Source organism: Gopherus flavomarginatus, chromosome 3, assembly GCF_025201925.1.
Source record: "Gopherus flavomarginatus isolate rGopFla2 chromosome 3, rGopFla2.mat.asm, whole genome shotgun sequence".
Taxonomy (NCBI): domain Eukaryota; kingdom Metazoa; phylum Chordata; order Testudines; family Testudinidae; genus Gopherus; species Gopherus flavomarginatus.
Genome location: NC_066619.1, coordinates 232,253,345 through 232,279,537, shown reverse-complemented (window position 1 = coordinate 232,279,537; position 26,193 = coordinate 232,253,345). Strand labels below are relative to the sequence as shown.

At 42.2% G+C, this 26,193-nt stretch overlaps 2 protein-coding genes across 3 annotated transcripts in view; one reads left to right on the top strand and one right to left on the bottom strand.

Moving 5' to 3' along the window:
- The window catches only part of LOC127048325 (uncharacterized), a 172,382-nt gene that overhangs the window by 79,643 nt on the left and 66,546 nt on the right, over positions 1 to 26,193 (bottom strand). The window lies entirely within an intron of this gene.
- EXOC1L (exocyst complex component 1 like) lies at positions 296 to 13,199 on the top strand. The gene is made up of 3 exons (XM_050948110.1): positions 296 to 416; positions 6,359 to 6,489; positions 12,936 to 13,199. Exons 1-3 carry the CDS (start codon positions 296 to 298, stop codon positions 13,197 to 13,199), a joined length of 516 nt encoding a protein of 171 aa, XP_050804067.1.

Here is a 26,193-nt window from a genome sequence, read left to right as displayed (position 1 = left end):
TAAAAATGCCTGTGCAGGGTAACAGCCCGGGGGCTATATATGTCTGCAACACCCATATGGACGAGTATGCCCCCCACACCACTAAACTCCGGACAAGCCGCAGGGAGTCAGTGCTGGGCGCGAGTGGCGGCAAGCGGCTGCTCTTGTCAGGAGGCTGGGAAGTTGGAGGTTTGTCTGAGGCCCGATCGGGGTGTCTGCAGAGACCGAGACCCCCAGGCACCTGCTCAGGAGCCACGAAACGGGGCTGCAAGGGACCCAGAGAGAGTCAGCATCAGCCTCTCCTGCCGCGAAGGAAATGTCCTCGCTGGTGAAGGAGGACTTGCAAAAGAAGCTGTTTCAGCCCCTGGGGCAGAGCCTGCGGAAGTTCATAGAGATCGAGTGCTCAGCCCACGACAGGTTTTACCTCTGTGCAGCAGGTAACGCAGGGGCGGCGGGGGCAGGTGTGTCGGTCTCTAGGAAGGAGCCTCGCGCTCTGTGAGCAAGCGGCGAGCTCGCCCTCTCCCATGCGCCTCCGGGCTCCCGGTGAGCCTGCGAACGATTCTGGGTCCTGCTGCGGGCCCAGCTCGGGCCGATTTGCGTTGGTCACTAGGTGCATTCCAACATCTGCATTGCACATCAGGCTCTTACATTGGTGGCAACGGTGCCAGGCGCTGGAGGGGAACGTTTGCCCTAATTTTGTGACTCAGGGGAGTCTTCCTGCAGCACGCTGGCCTGGCACCTGACCTTGCACCTTCCCGTTTCATGGAACCTGGGCTACTTGCATGTGGCATGTGCATGTAATGAAGAACTATTTTGAAGTTGTATTCATAGGGCTCTAATGCAAGTTCTTTCCCCGTGGCGGTCTGGACAACTGTCCTTACTTGTCCTGAGGTGGGAATAGCGAGGTGGGGGTGGGAGGGGACGCCGGTGCACTGGACTCTTAGGAAGCGCTGCTCCTCTCGGAAAGGTTTTTAACTAATGATCCTGCGTCCAACTTAGCCTGTGGCCTAGTGTAACTGAAACAAACGCAGGGTGCTTGTTTTGATATTAAACCAAGTGTAGATACAAGCAAAGAAGATGCTTCGTGAGCCCTTGTGGCTCTTTTCTTGGTGAAATGTAACTGACAGCTCTTTGCTTCGCTGCGCGCCAGGCTCCTAACCTTCAACCCGAGGAGACTGATGGCTCGGGCCTCTTTCCTTTATGTTGGCTGTTGACACGAATATAGCCTACATTTTACGATCGTGCCCGCGCCGCTGTCCGTTGTCTGACGGATCTTCCTTTGTTAAACCGAAGGCTTAACGCGCCGCTTTCATTCATTCACAGTATGTGCAGCAGGTTATAATTGCACAGTAAGAAGGATCCGAGATTTCCACATGAGGATGTTTAGGATTAGCCTATGGCCCAAGCACACTGTGTGTGGTAAGAAAGCGAGTGACAGTATAGAACAGTAACTGGATGAGATAGCCCCTTAGCCACATGCGTTTTCCAAATGCATTGCTGAGATTGGATACAAACTGTCACACAGCGCGGAGAGAAGGGGGAGAATAAAATTTGCCGCCCTGTGTTATAGCTGCCAGGGCATCCCCACTGAAATCAATGGTTTGAACAAGAAAAGCGTAAATCAGTGAAGATGTTTGTTCTATGATGTTGGGCAATAATATATATAGGGCTTGATCCTGCACGATTAAATGCGGACATAACTCCCATTGACTTCAGTGGGAATGTTGCCCGAATAAAAAGTAGCGGAGCCTATAATGAGAGATTGTATTTGATATAAGTGGCGAGCAACTAACCTGCAACACTTCCTCCCTCTGTAGTTAATGGCATTAAATGGGTTGGAATCTTTTGGGACAGGCGAGTATGTTGCCAGATTGCTGTCTCTGCTGTCAGTCTCAATCAAGCAGTTCCTTTGCAGTCTTCAAATGTGGACATGCATAAAGCAAGGGGAGTCTGAAACCATTAGCCTTGTCTGAAGCGTCTCTGTTTCTCATTTGTATCTAGTTCAGGGCATTTCCTTGTCTACCGCTTTGCTGAGAATCCCAGCACTTTTGCAAAGTTGTAGCCAACATATTTAGGAATTTGAAAATAGGGTTAGAAAAGAGTATGCATTTTTTTCCTACTTCAGACCAGTTTTGAAAAGCACTAGATACATAGTTGTTTATAATACACAAAGAAATGAGATAGTCAATACAAAATGTTGGAAAACTATTCACAATTTGCAAGCATATTTAATTGCCTTTAAAAGACTAATGCTATTTTATAATACTAATTGTATTTTTATAACCATAACACATTCTTCAGTAAACATTTGTTCTCTTCCTCTTTTTTTAGTGTGTTTTTAGTGTTTGCAGTCCCCATCCCCTCCTTGTGTTTAAGTATAGTTTCTTGTTATTCATTGCCTGAAGTACATCTTTGTTTAAATCAAGAAATTGTGAATGTTTATTACTATAATAAAGTAAGATTGTTCAGGGTGGCACAACCTTATTGCTAGAATATTTACAAAAAATGCATTTCAAATGTGTCTGCTATATAACTTTATTAAAAAGACATTGACAAATATCACCTAGTAAAATACATTTAGAAATCAATGAGATTGTATTGTTTTTATACCACTGAAAGCTTTTCAGACTTAGGGAATTTATAAATATTATGATTAGTAAGTAGAAGTGAACATTACTTTCCACTCCCTTTTTGTTCCTCAAGTTCAAACCATGTGCTACATATGGGCTTCAGGAATTTTTGTGAAGGCTGATAGTTTGTACAACTATGACAAATATCAATTTTTTAAAATCAGATTAAAGTTATGTTACAGAACATTTAAAGGAAAAGAGCAAAAGCACCTTCTGAAATATTTGAGTGTTTTCATAGAATAAAAAGAACAAACCAGTGAAGAAATCATCTAAACAAATTCACCTAATGGAGACTCTCTGCAGACATAATGGAAAATATTCTGAAATTTAAGAATGGAGAGTGAGTGTGTGTGTGCGCATGTGTGTGAGTGTGTGTATGAGAGAGAAAAAAACCCACTCTAACATAGTTGGGTAAGTGGTGGGCACAGGGTAAATCTGATCCTGAAAGTTGGTGAGCACCCTCCAATCCTACTGTAGTCACTGGGAGTTCAAGTTGCTCAGCACCTTGCAGGATATAGTCCAGGGGTAGGCAACCTATGGCACGGGTGCTGAAGGCGGCACGTGAGCTAATTTGCAGTGGCACTCACACTGCCTAGGTCCCGGCCACTGGTCCGGGGGGCTCTGCATTTTATTTAATCTTAAATGAAGCTTCTTAAACATTTTAAAAACCTTATTTACTTTACATACAACAATAGTTTCGTTATATATTATAGACTTTTAGAAAGAGACCTTCTAAGAATGTTAAAATGTATTACCAGCACGCAAAACCTTAAATTAGAGTGAATGAATGAAGACTCGGCACACCACTTCTGAAAGGTTGCCAACCCCTGATATAGTCCTTAATCCTGACCTAAACAGCTCTTTCTATTCCTGGAAGTTTCTCGAATAGAGCCTCTCAGTTATATCAAATAAGGTTAGAATGGGTGGTGGCTTTTTGCAGTATCCATAAGGGATTAGGAGGAAAGGAGTCCAAACTTGTTTTATTTTTTACTAACTTTTCTGGGGGGAGGGATAGCTCAGTGGCAGGGGCGGCTCCAGGCCCCAGCACGCCAAGCGCGTGCTTGGGGCGGAAAGCCGCGGGAGGCATTCTGCTGGAAGGCGCCTGCGGGAGGTCCACCGAATCCATGGGACCAGCGGAACCTCCGCAGGCAAACCGCTGGAGGCAGCCAGCCTGCCATGCTTGGGGCAGCAAAATCCCTAGAGCTGCCTCTGCTCAGTAGTTTGAGCATTAGCCTGCTAAACCCCCTTTAGGGGGCCACTCAGGGATCTGGGGCAAAATCAGTACTTGGTCCTGCTAGTGACAACAGGGGGCTGGACTCAATTACCTTTCAAGGTCCCTTCCAGCTCTAGGAGATAGGATATCTCCATTAATTTATTTTTAAAAAATTCTGTGAACTCTGAAAACAGGTTGGTATTTTTGTGCATTTAGAAGACGTACAAATATCTTTTAAAACAAAATTGTTACTGTTTTAATATCATTAAAATACAGACATGTTTTCTAATTCTTCACAAGGGCAAGTATATATTCTAGCAGCACAATTAGTGTAAGATCAAAACATTCTAACTAAAATCTTATCCTTTCAATAGTAGTCTCAAATTATTCTTCCTGGTTAACCTGTATTACACCTGTCAATAGCTTGTAAGAAAGAGAAAATATTGTAAATAACCAAATATTTGCATAGATGCAAACAGAAACCTTTAGGAGACTATCCCATTTAAAGCTATACTACAATAAAACGACAATGTGGGTAGAGAAATGCTGCTGTTTCCATGTCATATTCCCTCTTCACCTTCATAGTAGCAAATAGTAAAAGTCTGGAATGAGGAAATTATGTACTCTCCTACACTGAATCACTAATCAACCCAGTTAGTGGCAAAACTGAAATGTAGAGATGTCTAGCCATTTTTACCAAGTGCATTTTGATGTAGTTAGGAGGGATTGCAATGACATCTTAATACCGTCCATTGGAAAATACAAGCATCCCCAAACTACAATTCTTTTTCTTCCGTAAAACACTCCAGGAAACAACTTAAGCAATCCAAGGCACTATAATGTCTCTCCTCTCCCCCAAGAAGAAATTTCAAGCCTAATTTAAATGGGAAATCTGAGAAATGTTGATGTTACACAATTTTTGTCATGGGAGTATGAAGAATAGGAACTTGGATAACCTAAACTACCAGAAAGTGAGGACATATTTTAGATGAGCTAGGACTTCACTATTTCTAGTGCTGTTTCTTAACACATGTTCTTGTCAGATGTCATACGATTTCAACTCCTAGTTGGAGTCTAGAGCCTAGCACTAGAAAAAGCAGTAATTAGTTGGGTTTCCCAACAGACAGGGCCAGGAAGGAAAAAAGCAAGCCACCCTGTTTTACTGTGCATTTGCAGGAAAAACTATATCCAGTGTATTTGTTGGTTTGGGTTTGTCTGTCTCTGTATTTCAGGGTGAAATATGGGCTTGACCCAGTAAACCCTTGCGCATGGGAGTTATTCTTACAGGCATAATCCGTCTTCTGTAAATGGAGTCATACACCTTAGCAAGATCAGGCCCTACCCTTGTTTTTATTTTAAATCTGTTTGTATTATTTTTTTAAATACAGTAAAATGATTGACAAAAAGCATAAAACTTCCTCCACAGGGACTACCAATTTCTTGCTAACAAGGCAAGGCAAAAGAAATTTGGATAGGAAGAAGTTATTGCCAGATGACGTCCAGGAATTCCATTTTAAAAACATGCTGTGCCCTTGAAGTATGCTGTGCCTCTAGTACTGGTCTTCACCCTTTTTCTACAGCTTTCTACTCTCACACCAGACCACTCCCGCAAAGGGTATGTGCTGATGTCTAGTGGTGAAGTCAGGCTGCAGCCGCAGGGTAAGCATGGTTTTGGAGTGCTATGCTGAAGAAGCAGGCCATTAGGTCAGAGGTGTACCACCTCTCAGGAGGGTGCCAGAGTTACAAATCTCTGTGTGAAGCCATAGACACCATCTGACAATTAAAAAAGAGAAAATAAAATAAACCTACCTAATATAGGTGTTCAAATTCCAGTGTTTTCCTCACTAATTAGCATGTATATTCCATGATACTGATCTCCTTTTCAGTGCTTAACGCAATTAATTAATATTGATGAGGATTATGAAGAGTTTTTCTATCCTTCTAACCTTCTTTCACTTACTCCCTATTAGCAGAAGATAATCACAGATAAGTTGGAACTTCAAGTAGTATTTCTTAAATACTACATGTTATTTTTGTTTTGTATTATACTAATATTTTATAGGAAAACACAGATCTTCCATTCATGGGAAGTATACAAACATTAATATAAATGCCCAGACTCAGAACTGATTTTGGTCACAGTCCATCAACTCGGTGGACCTTTGCATGTGCATGGTACACAACTGAAGTAACTAGGATTCCAGACACGAGGGTCTACTTGCACAGATCTAAAAGCTGGATCTGGGCCTTAATGAGTGTATTCTTTAGTAAACCCAATAACAAAGCTTTCCCACAAACAAGATTCACCTTTACAGGCTGGGTCAGGCTGAAAAAAAGCATCTATTAAAAGCAAATAGACTTTATTGGGCTGCAAACATTGGGCTAAATTCTGCTCGCTGTGCAAACAAACCCATCAAGTTTCATATAGCTCTAGTTTTTAAACTACTCTTTAAAATACAGCTTGATGAAGTATTTTATTTTCAGATATTTTGGAAAGCAATTGTCTGTTTGTGTAAACTAGTTTTTTGTCTTGCAGTGACTAAAGGTGAAGAAGTAGAAATATCTATGGTGAAACACTTTAGAATAGATCTGGAGGAGAAATATGAAATGGCTGAGAAGTGGTTTTTGAAAGATCTGGAGATGATTGATGGAAAAGAAGTAGACACTGTAAGTGCTGTATTTTACTGTAAGTTTCTATTAACACAATGCATTTATGTTACAATTTGTGGCACAACAGATGAGGTGCAGTTTACTAAGAAAAGAGATTCTGTGAAAAAAAAATAAATCCGTATCCTCATTATGCCATCTTTTTATCATTTGTCAGAGACTCCAGATCACATTTGCTCTGCTTACAATAATTTTTTTTGTCAGTTCTGTAAACTCAGCTTAGTTATGAGAGTCAAGATGACCTATTTCTTGTTTGTATGTCATTGTAGTAATAGACAGAGCTGGCTCTAGGTTTTTTGCTGCCCCAAGCATTGTGCCGCCCCACACATGTGCTTGCTTAGCTGGTGCCTAGAGCAGGTCCTCGTAATAGAGATTATCCAAGTCACTTTTTGACTTCAACTACACCAGTGTAAATCTGGACTAATTCAGTAGATTAACATTGGTGTAACTAAAAGGAAAATTAACTCAATGTCTTCAGTTGAGTTGCTTACGTATAACTGAGGGCAGGATGTTTGAACTTGGAATAACCTGAGTAAAGATGAGGAAAATTCCAGAGTTTCATCTTGCAGAACTTTATATAAATTCTGCAGAATGTGGCGTCAAAATTATTCCTATCAGTGGAAGCAGCAGCTGGGGATTCTGCCCCGTTAGCTCACAAATTCTGAGGTCCCCATGGCTCTCAGCAGATTTTCAGGATGCAAGAGCATCTACCTACTGTTGTGCTGCCAGAGAATCCCCAAACCATGCCTAGTCCCTGAACATTCCGAAGTGTTGCAGAGTGGAGAAGTAAGTGTACAGAAGGGAGCCTACACCTATAGATAAGGAATGGGAACATGGACCTTAAACTAACAAATCTGTTGATTTAATCTTGCTTTTTCAAAATTAAAAACACTAAAATAGTGTTTATATACAAACCTGCACCAGTTTAACTAAATCAGTTTTAAAAGATTAAGTCCATGTGCACCTAAACAAGGCCTAAGACACTTAACTTTTAGTGATTTACTCTTTTTAAATAGATGTAGTGACCATACACTATTTTATTACACTGGAACTTTCCCATGAAAACCCCCACAGATATAATGAAAAAGAGGTAGACCCCAAAACATGGAGCTAGCTACTGCATTCCCATGAACTGCAATCGTGAAATATTTGGGACCAAATCTTGCTCACATTACTTGGTTTCTCTGACTGTTTTTCATGAGTAAACAGGATCTATGTATCTTTGGTACTTATACAACCCTCATCACTAATCTGAGCATCAGCCAATCTTTTAATGTATTTATCTTCACAACACCTCAGTAAGTTGGTGAAGTACTATTATCCCCATTTTAAGATACAGAACTGAGGCACAGAGAAGCTAAGTGACTTGCCCAAGATCACACGCAAAGTGTGTGTGGCAGACTAGGGAGATCCAGGTTTAATTTCTAAGTTCTAGCCTAGTGCCCTAATCACTGGACCTGTGGCTAAAGGATTCAAATCAGAGTAGTAATTCATGTGTAACTATGGAAGGGGCAAAATTGGCAGTAAAAACAGACATCAGAACAAACCTAGAGACAGAATTAAATTAAATTTTACAGAAGATGAAGGTGAATTGAGGAAAATACCTTATTGCATTTACAATACAAGATTTTAATAGACATTCAGCCAAATGAATATAATCCAATTTTCATCCAAGAAAAACAAACCTTGGTCTGAATCATTCACCCCCCAAAATTGTCTCTCTTCACACCTATCTCCTTCAATGGAATGCTAAATTGTATTATACTGTTCAGCCACTAGATGGCTCTGTGTGTGAAATACAGTACTTCCTTTACAACCGGTCGGCAACCTCTGGCACGTGGCTTTGGTGACGAATGTGCTGGCTGCGGCTTCCTGTCACCTCCACTGGCCTGGAACAGTGAACCGCAGGCAGTGAGAGCCGCAATCGGCCGAACCTGCCAATGCGGCAGGTAAACAAACTGGCCCGGCCTGCCAAGGTGCTTACCCTGGCGAACCGCGTGCCAGAGGTTACCAACCCCTGGTTTAAACAAACCTCAGCCATACCTGGCAGAGCATTAAAGGATCTTATGATGAACATACCTTGTGTTTAAAGGCAAGCTGTACAGCCAGTCCAATGCTGATACAGAACATGACATGGTGTCAGAAGTAAACTAAGAATAGAAACAGAAGGGAAAAGGCAACAAAGGTTGCAAACAGAAGAAACAAAGCAAAAAAGGTTGCACGATCTCATCAGCGTGCCACTCTTCAATGCCCTAGAGAACTTCAGCTTCGACAAACCTTCAGAATGGACAGACTGGAGATAATATTTTGCAAGATTTTGCATGACAACCAAGCTGAACAAAGAAACTGGAGCTATACAGATATTGTCTTTAATTTATGCTATGAGGAAGCAAGCAGAACATATCTTTAAATCTTTTGACTTTACTGAAAATAGTCATAAAGATAACTGTGAAAGGGTTCTGACTATGTTTGATGCATACTGTATACCTCATAGAAATGTTTAAGAAAGAGCATGTTTTCAACAGGGAATTCAAGAACCAGGGGAAAATGTGGAAAGTTTTATAAAAGCTCTGCGTACATTGTCTGAAAACTGATTTTAGGGAAGGCAAGACGTGAAAATATCAGAGACACACTGTGGAGTGGGGCAGCTGCCCCACTCCATGAGAAAAAGGGCTGGAACAGGCCAGAGATGCTGTGCAGACCAACAGCCAGTCAGCAAAGGCCTGTGGAGAGCCAATCAGGGCCGGGTTTGGCCCCATATAAAGGCTGCCTAGCAGAGGAGACTAGCAAGGGGGGAGGACTGGCTCCTGAGGTAAGGAGTCAAGTATCGGGGTAGCCGTGTTAGTTTGTATCCACAAAAAACAACACGGAATCCAGTGGCACCTTAAAGAGTAACAGATTTATTTGGGCATAAGCTTTCGTGGTTAAAAAACCCACTTCTTCAGATGCATAGAGTGAAAGTTACAGATGCCTGTAAGGAGGAAGCACCTTGGACAGAACAGTGCTGGGCAAGCTTGAGGGCGCAGAGGAGAGCTCTGGCCCAGTTACCTGCCAGCAGGGCCGGCGCTACCATTTAGGCAGCCTAGGCAATCACCTAGGGCGCCAGAATAATTGGTGGGCGCCTTTGCCGGAGGGGGCGGCAGGTGGCTCTGGTGAAGCTGCCACAGTGGTGCCTGCGGAGGGTCCGCTGGTCCGCGGCTCCGGTGGAGCTGCCGCAGTCGTGCCTGCGGACGGTCAGTTGCTCACGCGGCTCCGGTGGACCGCCCGCAGGCACGACTGCGGCAGCTCCACCGGAGCCACGGAGCATCGGACCCTCCGCAGGCACCACTGCGGCAGCTCCACCAGAACCGCGGGACCAGTGCGCGGGGTGGCGAAATTGCCGTGAGCTTAGGGCGCTCAAACCCCTAGCTCCGGTCCTGCCTGCCAGGATACGGCCCCTGATAAAAAGGGTTGAGAAAGTGAATGGGGCCAAAGGGGAAGTGGCCTAGGGAAGATAGGTGGACAGGAGGGGAGAGAAGGAGGGCAGACAGAGGCTGCTACTAGAGGGTCCTTGGGTCAGGACCCAGAGTAGAGGGTGGGCCTGGGTCCCTCCCTTCCCCCCCCCTTGCACTGCACCTGGCCACGGAGGAGTGTGGCAGAGACAGACCGCAACTTGCCCCTGAGGTGAGGGGCTAGACTTTGGGGTTGTGGCTGGCCACCTGAGGCAGGTGCAAGCCAAAGGACTGATGTTAACCTCCCCCATCCCCTGGAAGGGGGTGAGAATGGAGTAGTGGACACTGCCAGAGGGCAGTGTCCTAAAGCAGATGCCTCTGAGCAGGGAACAACGCGGGTCCCAAACCAGCAGAGCAGACAACGGGTAAGACACCATGCGCAGAGGGTGCTCCACAGCTGACAAGAGCTAATTCCTGGCACAACCAGCAGGAGGTGCCAGTGGTGATGAGTCCTGATCCTGTTACAGACTGGTAATTGGGTTAACAGATAAAAACTTTTCACAGCAGTTACAACTGCAGAGAGATTTAACCCTAGCCACAGCTATACAGATAGCAAAACAGTCAGAATTAGTCAAACAGAACAAAAGGCAGGAGCAACTTGAAAAGCCTGAAACTAGCCTAGAAGCTATAACAGACACTTGAGTGCTTCAAAATGGATTCCCTGAGGACCCACTCAATGATTTTTTCAGGGACTGAGGTGAGGCTGACCGATCTGTAGTTCCCCAGATTCTCCTTCTTCCCTTTTTTTAAAGATGGGCACTCTGGTTGCCTTTTTCCAATTGTTCAGTGTGCCTAGGATCAAAGACTAACAACCTTCTCAGCTGCAATATGGCAGCCCTTATGGGCTAGTGAAAGAAATGGGAAGAAATTGATGATGGATATGATAATAGGGGACTTTTGAAAGGAGATCCAGTACAAATCAACTTAAAAGACAATGCTGAACCATACAGTATACAAACATACCTACCAAAGAGACCTTGGAAGAAACTCGATGCAGATTTATGCAAATTCAGAGGACATCATTATCTGGTCGGAGTGGATTGTTTTTCCAGGTATACAGAAATAATGCACTTGAAAGAAATAACATGTCATAGTGTTACTAAGAAATTGAAATTATCTTCTGATCACTTCAGTATTCCAGAAAAACTAATGACAGACAACAGATTACAATTCACTGCAGCAGAATGTAAGTCATTCTGAATGAAATATGATTTTGATCATATTATTAGCAGCCCACATTACCCACAAGCAAAAGGAGATGCTAAGAAAGCTGTACACACGACCAAGAAAATCCTACAGCAGGAAGATCCATTCCTTGTTCTTCTGAGTAACAGATCAATGCCAACAGCAGCTACTGGATGCAGTCCAGCAAAACTCCTGATGGGAAGAGGCTAAAAAAGCTTATGAACACTTTTACAACAGATATCATTTGCTTAGAGAACTGCCAGGTCTACCACCTGGCAACCATGTTTTTGTCTAATTGGATGGAGAAAAGGGATGGACAACTCCAGCTGCTGTAAAGAAAAAATTCAGCGCCACGATCATATGTGATTGAGACCAATAGCAGAGAGTTCAGCAAAAACTGTCAACATCTACAGTTTGTTCCTCAGAAAGAACACTCAGATTCCAAACTGACCAGAGACAGTCGTTGCAACTAGCTAGATGAACGAGTTGTTATGTGTTAGGTCATGTAATTAGAAATTCAACACATTTCAGAGATACTTAACAGACTGATCCATACTGAAAATCAAAGAGTGTGACAGTATAAATATTGTAAATGGTGGGAATGTAGAACTTAAAGGGGGAGATGCAATGGAATGCTAAATTGTATTTTACTGTTTAGTCACTAGGGGTGTGTGTGTGTGTGTGTGTAAAATACCTTATTTAAACAAATCTCAGCCATACCTGGCAAAGCCTGAAAGGATTTTGTGATGAACACATCTGGTGTGTATATGCAAGCTCTGTAGCTCGTCCATGTCTGATACAAGAACATGATACTCCTCTCATGCCCATGACGGGGTAGGGTCAGTCACATCCCCCTTCCCATACTTTGAGTACTTCATCCTCTCTCGGTGTTTATTGTAAATCTGGGTGAATGAGGCTAGGGGGTGGAGGACATGTCCAACCACTCCCAGCCCCTCCTGGATCCATGCAGCTTAGGCCAAAAAAATAACAATTTAGGGCTGATTTATCTTTACTCTCTTCACATCCCAGAGCTCCCACAGAAGGACTTGCTCATAACATGGCTACACTGAACTCCACTCCCATAATGCAATGATGTGAAGGAGCTATCCCCTGAGGGAATCCTCCCAGAGATTTCCTATTCCTGAACCTTCTCCCACAGATTTTTTTCGTAGGAGAGTATGATCAAGGCCTGTCTTATTTCTGATGAAAAAACATTTAATCATAAAGTCATCAACATTAGGATAAATGTTCATAATAAACTACAGCTAATGACATTCACAAAGTTTAATTTAACAGGTTTCATTTTAAAGTCATTGTTAGCATTAAGCAAGCAGAGGAGCCAGTAAACATAGATATCTGCAATATAAGCAAAAAAGGCAATACTCTTAATTTGATAGGGGAATTTATTTATAATAGGAGATAAATGCTCTTCATACAGTACATTTTGGACAATGTTACAGTCCTGCACATTTTTAAATTGTCGTAAGTTGTAGTGTGTTCATTTGGACAAATCCTGAAACCCGTGCTCACATCGCTGAGAGTTATACCTGATTAAAGACTATTGTTTTAGGGCATTCTTGGTAAAAATTTCAGAGTCACCCCTGTAGGAATGTCTGTGGATTGTGGAAATATTTCTGAAGTCCAGTGATAATATTTTATGAATCCATTATAGTGAGACAAAGACTACAAGGTGGCTAAGCATAAAACAATAAATGTTGCTGTTCCAGTGCCTATAAAGCTAGTAATTTCATTCTCTCTCCATTTTTTTAGGATAATCCATATTTTGACATGCACTTTGAGAAGGTCTACAGTTGGGAAGCATATAGCTGTGCATCTAAATATGCCTTTGCTCGAACATTAAACAAATTGAATTACATGTACCTTAAAAAGGACTTGAAGATTGTCAACTTTGATATAACCTACATACATGATGATTCACTCTGGTCATCCAACAATGGGGATTGTTTAGTACTTATGAAGATATGCTTCTATGCCTCCAACCTTTTGTGTCTGTCCCTGTGTCCTATGCCATAAAGATGGATTTTATAACAATAAGGTGACTAGCTGACTTCCAGTGCCAGATTTCAACAAATCATCTGATATAAAAGATAAGTGATATGCAGTATTTGCTATTTAATTTTACATATCAGCCAAAACCAGAAACCTCATTTTTATATAGACAATGAACTGTTTCTTTCAGTAAGATCCCAACCATGCGAACACTTACACACCAGCCTTCATACAGGTAGTGCCACACCCAGCTGCAGTTACATGCAGGCTCTCTGTCCAGCCCCTGCAATGAACTGACAATGGAAAGGCTACAGCTAAGGCAACTCCCCAGGCACGCACCCCCTCTGGAGTATAAACGCAAAAATTATACCATCTTGCACTGCACAGGGAACTATACAGAGTAAGCTCATAAAGTTCGCCCCTTCCCTCAGTGTGGAGAGGAATATGCAATAGCCTTTGCCCGTTGAGCTAAGATTCCCACACACTTCACTCCAACACATTGGTTTAGATAAAGCAAAAACAAGTTTATTAACTACAAAATATAGATTTAAGGGATAGCAAACAGATCAAAGCAGATTACCTAGCAAATAAAAACAAACTAAGCCAAATATACTAGGTAGATTGGATATGAATTAGCAGATTCTCACTGTAAGAGATGATACAAGCAGGTTGCAGATTCTTAAGGGGCAAGCTGCACTTGCTTGGTTCCCAAACCAGTCTGTGGAAAAATACTGACATCCCAAGATGGAGTCCACAGACATGTGATCTGGTCACATGTCCTTGTATAGAGTCATAGCAGCTATTACTTGGAGGCTGTCTGTAGCATTCTCAGGAAGGTTCCCCAGGTGGGAGATAAGCTTCTCCTAAGGCCTATTGTTCTTTCCTAATGGCCCATTGCCCTGAGTGGGCCCTTCCCCACCCACTATCTAGACTGAAAGCATCTTGTCTAGTGGGCATTATCCAGGGGTAACTACATTTGAAATACAGATACATAGTCAATATTCATAACTTCAGATAAAAATGAAATATGCATACAAATAGGATAATCATATTCAGCAAATCATAACGTTTCCAATTATACCTCACATGATTTATCTTGCATAAAATGCATCATAATTATGCTATAACCCTATCATAATAATATCACTATGAAAAATATGAGGTGCATTGTCACTGTGGGGAAACACGTGTCTATTATACATTTTTTACAGAGTGTCAAATACTTTTTCATTTTTAACTTCCATCACTTCTGGTACCCTCTTAAAAATTTAAAGTTAATATTTCCTGATTAATTCTGCCTCTTTCTATTTGGCAAACTTGTTGGGGTTTCCCATCCCTTTTTTGAGCACAAGTGAACACAAATATTTTCTTTTTGTTCACATCATTTTCTGTGAATCAACTTTGAAGCTAACCTAGTTTGGGGAACACAGTTTAACATCTACACTTTCTTCAGCTCTGGAGCAAATGTGACACTGGATGGGAAGAGCTCTGAGTTCCTACAGAGTATTCTTTCCCAGGTGTTGGACTGTTGGGTCTTGCGGAAATGCTCAGGATCCAAATGACCATCATATTTGGGGGCAGAGACCTTGGGGATTTTTCGCCTTCCTCTGCTATATGCAGGGGCGGCTCTATGTATTTTGCCACCCCAAGCACGGCAGTCAGTCTGCTTTTGGTGGCATGCCTGCGGGAGGTCCGCTGGTAATGTGAATTCGGTGGCACGCCCGCGGGAGGTCTGCCGGTCTCGCACCTTCGGCGTACCCGCCGCTGAATTGCCGCCGAAGCCGTGGGAACAGCGGACCTCCCGCAGGCATGTCACCGAAGGCAGCCTGACTGCGCCCTCACGGCGACCGACAGGCTGTCCCCCGCGGCTTGCCGCCCAAGGCACCCGCTTAGTGTGCTGGCGCCTGGAGCCGCCCCTGGTTATATGGAGCCCAGGTCACTTGCAAGTTGCAACCAGAATAAATGGTGAATTCTCTGTAACTTTAAGTCTTTAAAGAGGACTTCAGTAATTTAGCCAGAAATTATGGGTCTATTACAGGAGTGGGTGAGTGAGGTTTTGTGGCCTGCAATGTGTAGAAGGTCAGACTAGATTATCATGATGGTCCCTTCTGGTGTTAAAGTCTATGAACAGTAGATCCTATATAAACCATGGCTATTGTTTACAGTTTCTTTGTAAGAGAGTGAGATCTTTAACATATATTTAGTTAGAATTCAGAGAACAATTTTCCCCAGATTCTAACAATTTTTCAGCATGTTACTTAAATGCATATTAATTAATGCCTTTGATTAAATGTAACAATTTAAATAATTGGGTGGCTTTTTAAAAAGTGTTCGGCATTGGCCTACCTCTGCTTCTATTCAAGTCAATTGTTTTACCATTGAGTTCAGCACTGGCCTAATTGCTCCCACTGAGTGCTTTTGAAATCTTTCTCATAGCAAATATTAAGAACTGGATTGTAACCCTACAATTCAGCATCAGTAAAGGATAATTCATAGCTGTATTGCCCCAGGAGCAAGGTCACAGAAGCAGAATCACAATTGGGTTTCTGCTTCCCCTTTGTTCCAGGGGAAGTAATCTGCAGCCATCTTTTTGCTAGCCCTCCTGACCAACATTTCCAAATTAATTCCAGAGAGATATGGGGTGCAAGGCCCTGGAGGGAGGGTTTGGCTCCCAGGGTGGGAGGCCCCTCAATGCCACTGTATACTTTTCTACTAATCATACACATCTTTAGAAATACTATTGCCAATAGATAAGGTGGGATCTTTAATATGACTATGGCTACTACATTAAATCTGTATTTTGTAAAAATAATTACACTCTGGATTCACTGATTCTTCCCACCAACTAAGAGCTAAAGTTAAATTAAATCTATATATAAGGTTGTTAATTTCAATTTATTTTAATCCTTTACTATTACTCTAATGCTGATTTTGCAAACATATGGCGGGGAGAAATCTTTATATTAAACTTTCTATTATAAAGCACACTGCTTTTGAGGTCTAGATGGGTAGGACTACGAAAACTGGCTCTTTTCCAAGAGCATCAGAACCCCCAGAGAATTTCTGGTTTGAAATCTGGAGTGGGGAAGAAGGACTTGACGATGGAGGAAATACCCCAAACCTGTTATAGAATCTCCCAAACCTCAAGAGATCATCAAGTCCAGCCCCCTGTACTGATGAAGGACCAACTAAACCTTGTTTGTCCAACCTCTTCTTCAAAACCTCAGTGATGGAGATTTCAAACTCCCTTAGAAGCCTATTCCAGATTTTAATTACTCTTGTAATTAGAAGGTTTTTCTGAATATCTAACCTAGATCTCTCTTGCAGCAGTTTAAGCCCATTGCTTCTTGTTCTACTTAGCTGAACATGAAGAACAATTGATCATTGTTCTCTTAATAACAGCCCTTAACATATTTGAAGACTATCGGTTGCCCCCAACTCAGTCTTCTTTTCTCAAGACTAAACATGCCTTTTGTTCAAACTTTCCTCATAGGTCAGATTTACTAAACCTTTATCATTTTTGTTGCTCCCCTTGGGGCACTCTCCAATTTGTCTACATCTTTCCCAATATGTTGGCTCATATTCAATTTGTGATCCATTATAACCCCAGATCCTTTTCAGCAGTACTATGATGTAGCCAATTAGTTCTCATTTTGTAGTTGTGCGTCTGATTTTTTCCCTGCCTAAGCATAGTATTTTGCACTTGTCTTTATTGAATTGCATCTTGTTGATTTCAAGCCCGTTCTACAATTTGTCAGTTGTTTTGAATTCTAATCCCGTCTTCCAGAAAGCTAGCAACCCCTCACAGCTTGATGTCATCCACAAATTTTATAATCATATTCTCCATGCCATTATCCAAGTTATTAATGAAAATATTGAATAGTACCAGACCCAGGACTGACCACAATATAGCCAGCCCTCCCCCCACCCCCATTTGACAGAAAACCAATGATAACTACTCTTTCAACCATTTTTGCACCCACTTAATAACAATTTCATCTAGACTTCATTTCCCTAGCTTGCTTAGGAAAATGTCATGTGGGATTGCGTTAAAAGCCCTACTAAAAATCAAGATATATCGTGGCTATTGGTACTGCTTCCCACCGAACCACTAGACCAGTGAACCTTTCAGAGAAGGAAATGAGGGTTTTTTTGGCATGTTTTGTTCTTGACAAATGCATGCTGATTATTCCTTATAATTTTACTATACACTATGTGCTTACAAACTGATTCTTCAATCATTTGTTCCAGTATCTTTCCAGGTATTGAAGTTAGGCTGACTATTCTTTTTAAATACATGTACTAAGTTGCTCTTCTCCAGCCCTCTAGGACCTCACCCATTCTCCATGAATTCTCTAAAATAATTGCTATCGGTTCCAAGATTGCTTCAGCTAGTTCCTTAAGTATCTGACAATGAATTTCATAAGTAGAGCCCTGCAAATCTGTGGATATCTGCTTCATATCCATGGACCATTTTTGCAGATAGTGGATCAGATGCGGATACAACCACACAGGGCTCTATTCACCAGCTTCCGGCTCCGGCAGCCTGGAGGGTGCAGCGTGCTCGGAGACAGCAGCAGCAGCCAGTGGCTGGGGCTGGGCAGCAGGTTGGAGTCGAGGCTGTCCAGCACCCACTCGTCACACTGTTTCCTATCCAGTAGCTCAGGCCGCGCCAGTGTCCCCATCAGGGCATGGCCTGGCAGCATTGACTGGGCTCCCAATCCCGGGTCTGGCCCGACGGCTCCTGGGTAGCAGGGCCCAGCCCCAGCCAGGGGATTTGGAGTGGGAGGTGCCCCAGTGCCCCACCCCTCCACCCCACTGTGATGCAACATGCACTGCTGCTGCTGTGCCCCGTCGCTTGGAGCCCCTGAGAGCAGCATGTGATGCGAAGTCCCTTCCCTCCAGCATCTCCTTCGCGCTGCCTCTTCCCTGCAAAACCTTGCCGCCCACTCCTTCCCTTCCCTCCCCTCCCATCATCGCTAGCCCTTGTGAGACGGCTTGCGGATGCAGATATAGGTAAAAGATGGCTAGTGCAGGGGTGGGCAAACCACAGTCCTCGGGCCAGATCCAGCCCGCAAGCCATTTTAAGCCAGCCCTTGAGCTCCCGCTGGGGAGCAGGATTTAGGACTTGCCCTGCTCCAGTGCTCCAGCTGGGGCACAGGATTGGGGGCCGCTCCACGTGGCTCCCAGAAGCAGCGACATGGCCCACCTCCAGTTCCTACGCACTCCAAAGACCCCGCCCCCAGTGGTGCTCCAATGGGAGCTGCAGGTGGATGGTGCCTGTGGATGGGGCTGCGCCTCTGCATAGGAGTCAGAGAAGGGACAAGCTTCCAGGAGCACTTGAGGTAAATACGGCTTGGAGTCTGCACTCCTGAGCCTCTCCCCATGCCTGTCCCAGCCCTGATTCCCCTCCTGCCCTCCGAACCCCTCAGTCCCAGCCCAGAGCACCCTCCTACCCCTTCTGCCTGCAGTCCCCCTTTCCCCTCTCCCTCTGGTGCTCCTGCTGGGGAAATGGGGTTGGGGAACTTGGCTTGCCCTGCTTTGCCCGCCCAATGCTCCAGCCAGGGAGCCGGGTCATGGGCAGAGTGGGTTGGGGCACCCCAGTTGGTCAGGGCCTCTGGTTGCTAATCTGCCAATGCTTTGAATCATTAACTCTACCATTTCATGATCACTTTCACCTAAGCTGCCTTCCATGTTCAGATTCCCAACCACTTCCTTCCTATTGGTCAAAATCAAACCTAGAACAGCCTCTACCCTAGTAGCTTTTTCCACCTTCTGAAATAAAAAAAAAATAGTCCATGTTTCCACTTTTTGTACAATTTTTTTGATTTTCAGGTCATTAAAAAGCTCCTGATGGAGCTTTATTGGCTTCTTACTATTCTTCCTGTCTTTCCTTCACATCAGAACCGTTGGTAGTTGTGTGTTTAATATTGTCTCCTTGAAAAACTGCCAGTTCTCCTGAACTCCTTTTTCCCTTAGATTTTCTTCCCTTGGAACTTACCTACTAGTTCTCTGAGTTCGTTAAAGTCTGCTTTTTTGTTGCCCATTGTCCTTATTCTGCTGCTCTCACTCCTTCTTTTTCTCAGAATCATGCAGTCTATCATTTCATGACCAATTTCACCCCAAATTGCTTTCAACTTCAGATTCGCAACCAATTCCTCCCTCTTAGTAAGAATCGAGACTAAAATGGCTGTCCTCCTAGCTTCCTCCCCTTTCTAAAATAAAAACTTGTCCCCAGTGTATTCCAAGAACTTATTAGAAATTGTGTGTTTAGCTTTATTTCTTTTCCAACAGACATCTGGATAGTTCAAGTCCACCATTACTACTGATCTTGTTGTGGATATTTCTGTTATTTGTCCTAGAAATGCCTCATCTGCCTCCTTTCTCTGGTTTGGTGGCCTATGGTAGATCCCTAACATGAGGTCACCCCTATTTTTTCTCCTTTTACCCAAAGACTTTTAACTGGTCTGACTCTCACCTCCTTCTGAGCCTCAGAAGAAGCGTATATATTTTTGATCTGTAATGCAACATCTATATCCTTTTTTTCCCTGCCATTCCTTCCTGGACAAGCCATGCCCCACTGTACCAATATTCCAGTTATGAGATTTAACCCAAAAGGACCATATCTCAGTGTCTCAATGAACTGAGATCCCAGCCCATCAATGTCCCTCTGCACCCAGCTCATTCTGCCACCCATAAGACCTGGCAATGAGCCCCGTGCAGGGGAAGGCGTCAGGTACCTCCACTCCTTCTTCCTCCTCCGCATGCCCTGCTCTCCTCAGCTACTTTCCTCTCAGAGTGTCCCTGCCCAGCCCAAGTCTTTCACACATGCACAGAGACTCCCTCCACTAGGCCACACTCTCCACTTCTGCCTCATGCAATAGCAACTCAGCATCATTCTAGTTCCATGTGCCAAGAGCAAATGGACCTGCTCAATGCTGAGTAGTGTGATACAAGATGGCAGCACCCGTTGCCTTCCATTCCAGTGACAGCTGAAGCTCTTGCCCCAGTGAGCAAGTGGGGTTCTCCTCCTGTGATGCCCCGCCCCACTCAATCTCAGCCCTGGCCCTGCTGGATCACCTGCCCCAAGCTTCTTCACCTGCACTGCAGGATATAACATTATTAAATCATGAGTCAGGAGTTTTCTGGTTATAAATGGGACTTTCTTTGATGTGACAGGAAACTTGGTCAGTGTGTTGCTAGCCCAAACTATTTCTCTTTCTGTGATTAATCTGGTGCATGAGCCAGTGCACTGGTGGGTATGGAGTCAATTCCCAGTCTTCCCTACTTAGTCCCCATAAACTCTGTGGGATGGGGAGTAGCTGCCTGACAGTGGCCTCTCTTCTCTTCTGCCTGTGAAGGCTGTGGTGATGGAGGTAGCTCATGCAAGGCAAAAGGAGGCTCCTTACACTCTCTTACTCTTCTACACAGGTGCACATGAGGGCCCATGACTGACCCCTAAAAGAGAGGAAGCATGACTCTGAAGTTAAGGCACAGAACTGGGAGCTGAGATCTTGGTTCTAATACCCAATTCTGACATGAACTTGGTTTGTGACAAGTCAATTATCTTCTCTGAGCTTCAGTATACTCTATCTGTAAAATGGGGATAGTAATACAGGGATGTTGTGAGGCTTACTTCATTAATATCTTTAAGCACTTTGAGATCCCTGGCCTGAAGGAACCTATATACGTGCATTTTTAATTCAAGTGGAATAAAATCAAATAAAATAATAATTATTTATAACAGATTGTATAAAATGTACAGCTTTTTACTTTACTTTTTTAAATGCTTCCCACCTTCCTAACTGATATGAAGTCCTGCCCTTTGACTATATGATAAGTACATAGTTAATTCTAGGGTCTAAGATGTATGTTATACACAAGGCTCCTTTTAACATGAATCTTTGTTATAAGGCTACACTTGAAAGTTCTCTAAGTCAGTCTGATTCTAGATCATATGTGATCCACTGAAATCCATTACAAGCTTTCTCCTTATATTAGCTATCTAGCTGTATGCAGCTTTATAGAGAAGGAGCACTGTATTTATAAATACAATTTATAAAACTATGTTGATACTTTCAGCATCTACATGCCATTGGGATAATCTAAACAATGTATTGTGTGCCCCTTCATTTATGAGCTAATTTGCCCACCACCCAAGCTTGACAAAACCCTCTCTAATAGCCAGTAACTAAGGCAGTTGTTACATGTGATTTAAGTTGTCTTTTTTCGACTGTCTATTATTCTGTAGTTCATAATATTTTCTAGAATACTCAAAAACTCTGTACTTTATAAGCAGAAGGACATGTGGTCTGGGTGGGCAAATTTCTATCATTAAGATTGTAGTCAATCAAAAAGGATTAAACACTTAATAAATACTTCAGGACATTCCTTTTTGAAGATACGTACGGGTAGCTAAATTTCTGACCAATGACCTTCTGCATTGTGCTGGAAACTGATTAGCTGTAACTCTAGCTAAATTTGTATATAATGCTCAAATATATTAAATGCACTGGGATGAACTGTTCGTATCTTTCAATCATTGTACTGTTATATCTATCACTCTGACTAAATAAGCTTGTATTGTATGTGAAATAATGCAATTAAAACCTGTTTGACATGTAATTTGTTTGAAAAGAGTATAATCCATCCCTAAGTGTATGATCAGATCAAAAAGGAGGAAAGGTGAGACAAATGAGAATTTTCCATTTAAATTCCTTCAAAATTAACAATGATAAAAAAATGCATGGGGGCCTGATCTAAGGCTCATTTAAATCAGTGGAAAGACTCCTATTTATTTCATTGGGCTTTAGATGAGGCCCCAAATAATAGAACACTCTGTATTGTCAAGCTGATATGGTGGCACTGTGAAAACTCTGTGTTCTGAGATGTAGGAGACTATCACTCTCTGGTTAGTAGAACACAATTATGCCATTGAGATACAGAATCAGATAAATTATAAATGGAAAAGACCTGACAGATCATCTAGCCCACTTTTCTACTAATGCAGAACTTTTCCCTAGAGTACCTTTTCTGGTGCTTTAGACATACAGTGTAGTTTAAAATGTGACAGCTGAGGCTTCCACTAATTCCTGGTGAGACTATTCCAAAATCTAATAGGCAGAGAGACAGCAGTGACAGACACTTGCAGTAGGAATCTCTCAGAGTCACTGAACTTCAGAAAGATATTTGTACCATTCTTATAAATGGCTTTTAGTGGTAAGAGAGGATAGAAAGGAGCTTAAAGGAGAAAAACATTGCTTCCCAAAATGAGAAGAGAGTTAATGCCTTGGATCACATCTGGACAACCCTTTGAACACAGGAATTGCCATACACAAGATCCGTCATGTCCAATCTCTAATACTAGTACCAGCTGCTTTAGAGGAAAATATAAGAATTCCACAGTAGCAGGAATATGTAAAACAAGAGACAGCTGGCAAGGAGAATCACTCAGATGCATGGGAGGTAAAGAGGAAGAAAGGATTCTGCCACAAAATGTGTTCTTTTTTAATGTTTAAAGTAATATTAGAACTGAGACTACATGGGAACGCCCATGTAACATTCATATATATCATATTTTATCTCTCCTCTGTCTGTCCATGCATTAATCATAGATTTCCTATCCACTTTAACACATACAAACTTTAAATAACAACAAGAAGCTTATATTGGGCCAGATCTTCAAATGATATAAATTGGTTTAGTTCCGTTGAAGTCAGTGGTACTATGCTAATTTACACCATGTAAGAATCTTCTTACTATATTTTAAAAAGGGTTATCTTAAGGGACACTGTCAAATAAAAGTTTTGCCACTCATTTCTGTGAAAACAGGGTGGGGCTCCAAGTGTTTGTTTTAAATTTGACACAGTTTATAATATACTTTAGGGACTAGAAACAACATTTCCCACTGCCAATTTAGTCCTTTTCCATTCAGCAAATATCGATTTCCATTCTGTGCATGCCTGCCTGTATTATTTTCATGGAACAAAACCCAGGAATTTAAAGTACATTAAATACAAAAATAATGTGGTGCACCAGAATAGATTTGAGTGCTGTTAAGCCAGCAAAGACAATACAAATTACTGAGCCAAATTCTGCTCCCAGTAACATGAATGCAACTTATTTTGGTAGGTCTAATATAATTAGAGGCTATTGTGTTTTTCCTTTCATGACCAAGCAATGGAGTGGCACCTATAAAAGACAAGCAAACAAAACTACATATTTAGAATCGAGAAGACTTTTCCCATCTGGCTTTATGGTCATATAGGTCAAATTTAGGGTCTTAAAACCTCAATTAATTTCTCTCTTTCATTACACATTGAAAATACCAGCATCCAAAGTGCTAATGTATTGTCTATTTTCAGTACCTCTTTGCATCCCATATACTCAAGCAGCATCCCTCCACATGAGAAACTGCTCCAGCTATAACAGTGATCTTATGAGATTGCAAATGGGAGAGGAGGTGGTCTCTATATTCCTGAAACACTACAGATAGAGTGGTCAAAGTACAACATGTAAACACAGTGAAAATCATAATGACTTCAGACTGGCACTGGAATTGTCAAAGTAACTTCACCATTATGTAAATCAACAGAATTCATTCCCTTTGGACAAAATCCTTTCCTTAGCTTTGGTGAGTGAAAAGGATGCTACAGCTCATGCTGTGTCATTGCCTAACAAAGTCCCCTTTTCCCCTTTGGCTAGCCACACAGAAGACCAGATGTGAATTCTCCTTGAGGATTGGACTCCTCAGGATTTCAGGGTTCCCATCCTAGGGGATATCGGGGGGAGGGGTGAGGAGATGGACCAGAGGGGAGTGGGGTTCCCTTCCCCTTTAGTCCTTAAAAAAAAATTTGTACGAAGCCCTCAAAGTTGAACCTCATGGCTCCTCCCATATTCCTTCCCCTCCAGAGAGGGTGCAATCTGACCCATGAATATGGAATAATTCCCACGCATTCTCCTGGTGTGTTTATTGTTCAGTAATGGCACTGCAGGATAATGTCAGTTAGATAAGACATTGAAAATAAATGCATTAGCCAATGTATTTAAAGTTTTAACTCCCTCTCTTCCCGTTAACTTTTCAAACATGTTATAGCATGATGCTAGTGATTCTACAGTTTGTGCAGGAACATTACAGCAGAGGTTATAATTTCAACTCCTTGTTTTTTATATAAAATGTTTTTTGAATGAAAATTTTCAAGTCAGTAGAAGAAGGACTTTCCTAGAAATTTTGAAGGGAACTAAGTTAGCATTTAACTTAAAGACACAAAAACAATTAGGTAAGATATTCCTTTCATGTTCAAAATGTTTATTTTTTGCTCTCTGGTAACTAAACTGTCTTTGTTTTTTAAATTAAACTAATATGGGGTTGCATCAGCTATTCCATATTTCAGGTAGCCACTGGGTTTCCATAAGCCCGATATTGCCATTTTCCACTTTAATATCCATAAAGGAACAGTAGGCTAAAATCTGATAGTGTGGGTCTTGAACTGAGGTAGAATATTTCTACCACATTTGAAGTGAATCGGACAATGGAAGAGTCCAAGTTGCCCTCACCAATCTTATTTCAGGTCCCTGTTCCTGTTGCACATAAGATTAGATTTATGTTATCCCACTTACCCTCCCAGTATGGCCCAGAGCTCTCCCGTTACTACTCTTCTTCCTGTCATCTGGATACTCCATCTCCATACATTTTCACAATATAAATTAAAGACCTCCTCATATCTTCTCCCAACGTTAACTGAAGGTTGTACTGTGCCATTAAAGAACATAATGTCACAAAAGGCAGAGTTAAAATTGATATAGCAAGATGTAATGGTCCCTCAGTCCACCTACAGAATGAGATCATGGGTAGAGAGGTAAACGTGTTGTGCATGCCTTAAAAGTGCTGTTGTTTTGTTTTTGTGGCAATAGAATTAAGAGTCTGAAGTTAGAAAAACTGGGAATTTAAAAAAACGATTATTTGAGTAATATACTGCTGAACCTGCATGCAAATTCTATGCAATCTTTTACAGGCACTTTGTGCAGTCTGTTATAGATCCTACCAGAGACAGTTATATTTTGTGGTTAGAGTGAGAAATTATCAGATTGTAAATTTTCTTTTAACCTTGCCCCTCATGAATGATACATTATAGAAGATGTACACAGTATATTGTTTTATGAGTTACAAACACAAGATATATCCACCGAGAAGCATATCCCTTGATACTGCTTCAATTGTTTCAGTCAATTATCAAAACAGTATACGAATGATGAGGTTGTAGTTTTACAATGTGGATTTTTAAGTTAAAGTCCACATGTATTGACAATTAGACCGTCATAAGAATAAGTCTCGAGGTACTTATCAAAGCTTAGCACAAAATATTTATGGGTCATAGTCTCATCATATATTGCTGTAGCTGGACCTTTTGTGCAATGACAGAAGTAATGGATTATTTAAAACTATTCACTGCCAGTAACTTGGAAGAATCTCAGTCACATCTCAGCTCTTCATGAATAAGAGACTTGCAGAGCTGTGAGAATATGGTTCTATGTCCACTGGAAGTAGGACAAGAAATAATGGTCTTAATCTGCAGCAAGGGAGACTCAAATTAGATATAAGGAAAAAATTTCTAACTCTCACTCTCAGGGTAGTTAAACTCTGGATTAAGCTTCCAAGGGGTGGAACTCCCTGTCACTGGAGGTTTTAAACAACAGGCTGGACAAACACCTGTCAGGGATGTTCTAGGTGTACGTGGCCCTGCCTCAGCACAGGGGGCTGGATTTGATGGCCTCTTGAGGTCCCTTCCAGCCCTATATTTCTACGATTCTATGAGAATTTATGCAACCAATGCCAAATATGAATGAGGTTTATTGACCACAAAGAGATGGTCACTCACAGTACAGACCAAATTGCAATCACCTCATCAAAGGTGATGGGAGTTGCATACAAAATCTGAGGCAGAATTTGGACTATGGATGTCAGGGTGTAACCAGTTTTCTGTTAATTGTTAAAATCCGCCCACGGTCCCGGCTACTG

Coding starts and splice junctions, on each gene's coding strand:
- EXOC1L (XM_050948110.1), top strand. CDS start 296: ATGTCCTCGCTGGTGAAGGAGGACTTGCAAAAGAAGCTGTTTCAGCCC. Junction 417..6,358: donor GTTTTACCTCTGTGCAGCAG/GTAACGCAGGGG, acceptor TTTGTCTTGCAG/TGACTAAAGGTGAAGAAGTA. Junction 6,490..12,935: donor ATGGAAAAGAAGTAGACACT/GTAAGTGCTGTA, acceptor CCATTTTTTTAG/GATAATCCATATTTTGACAT.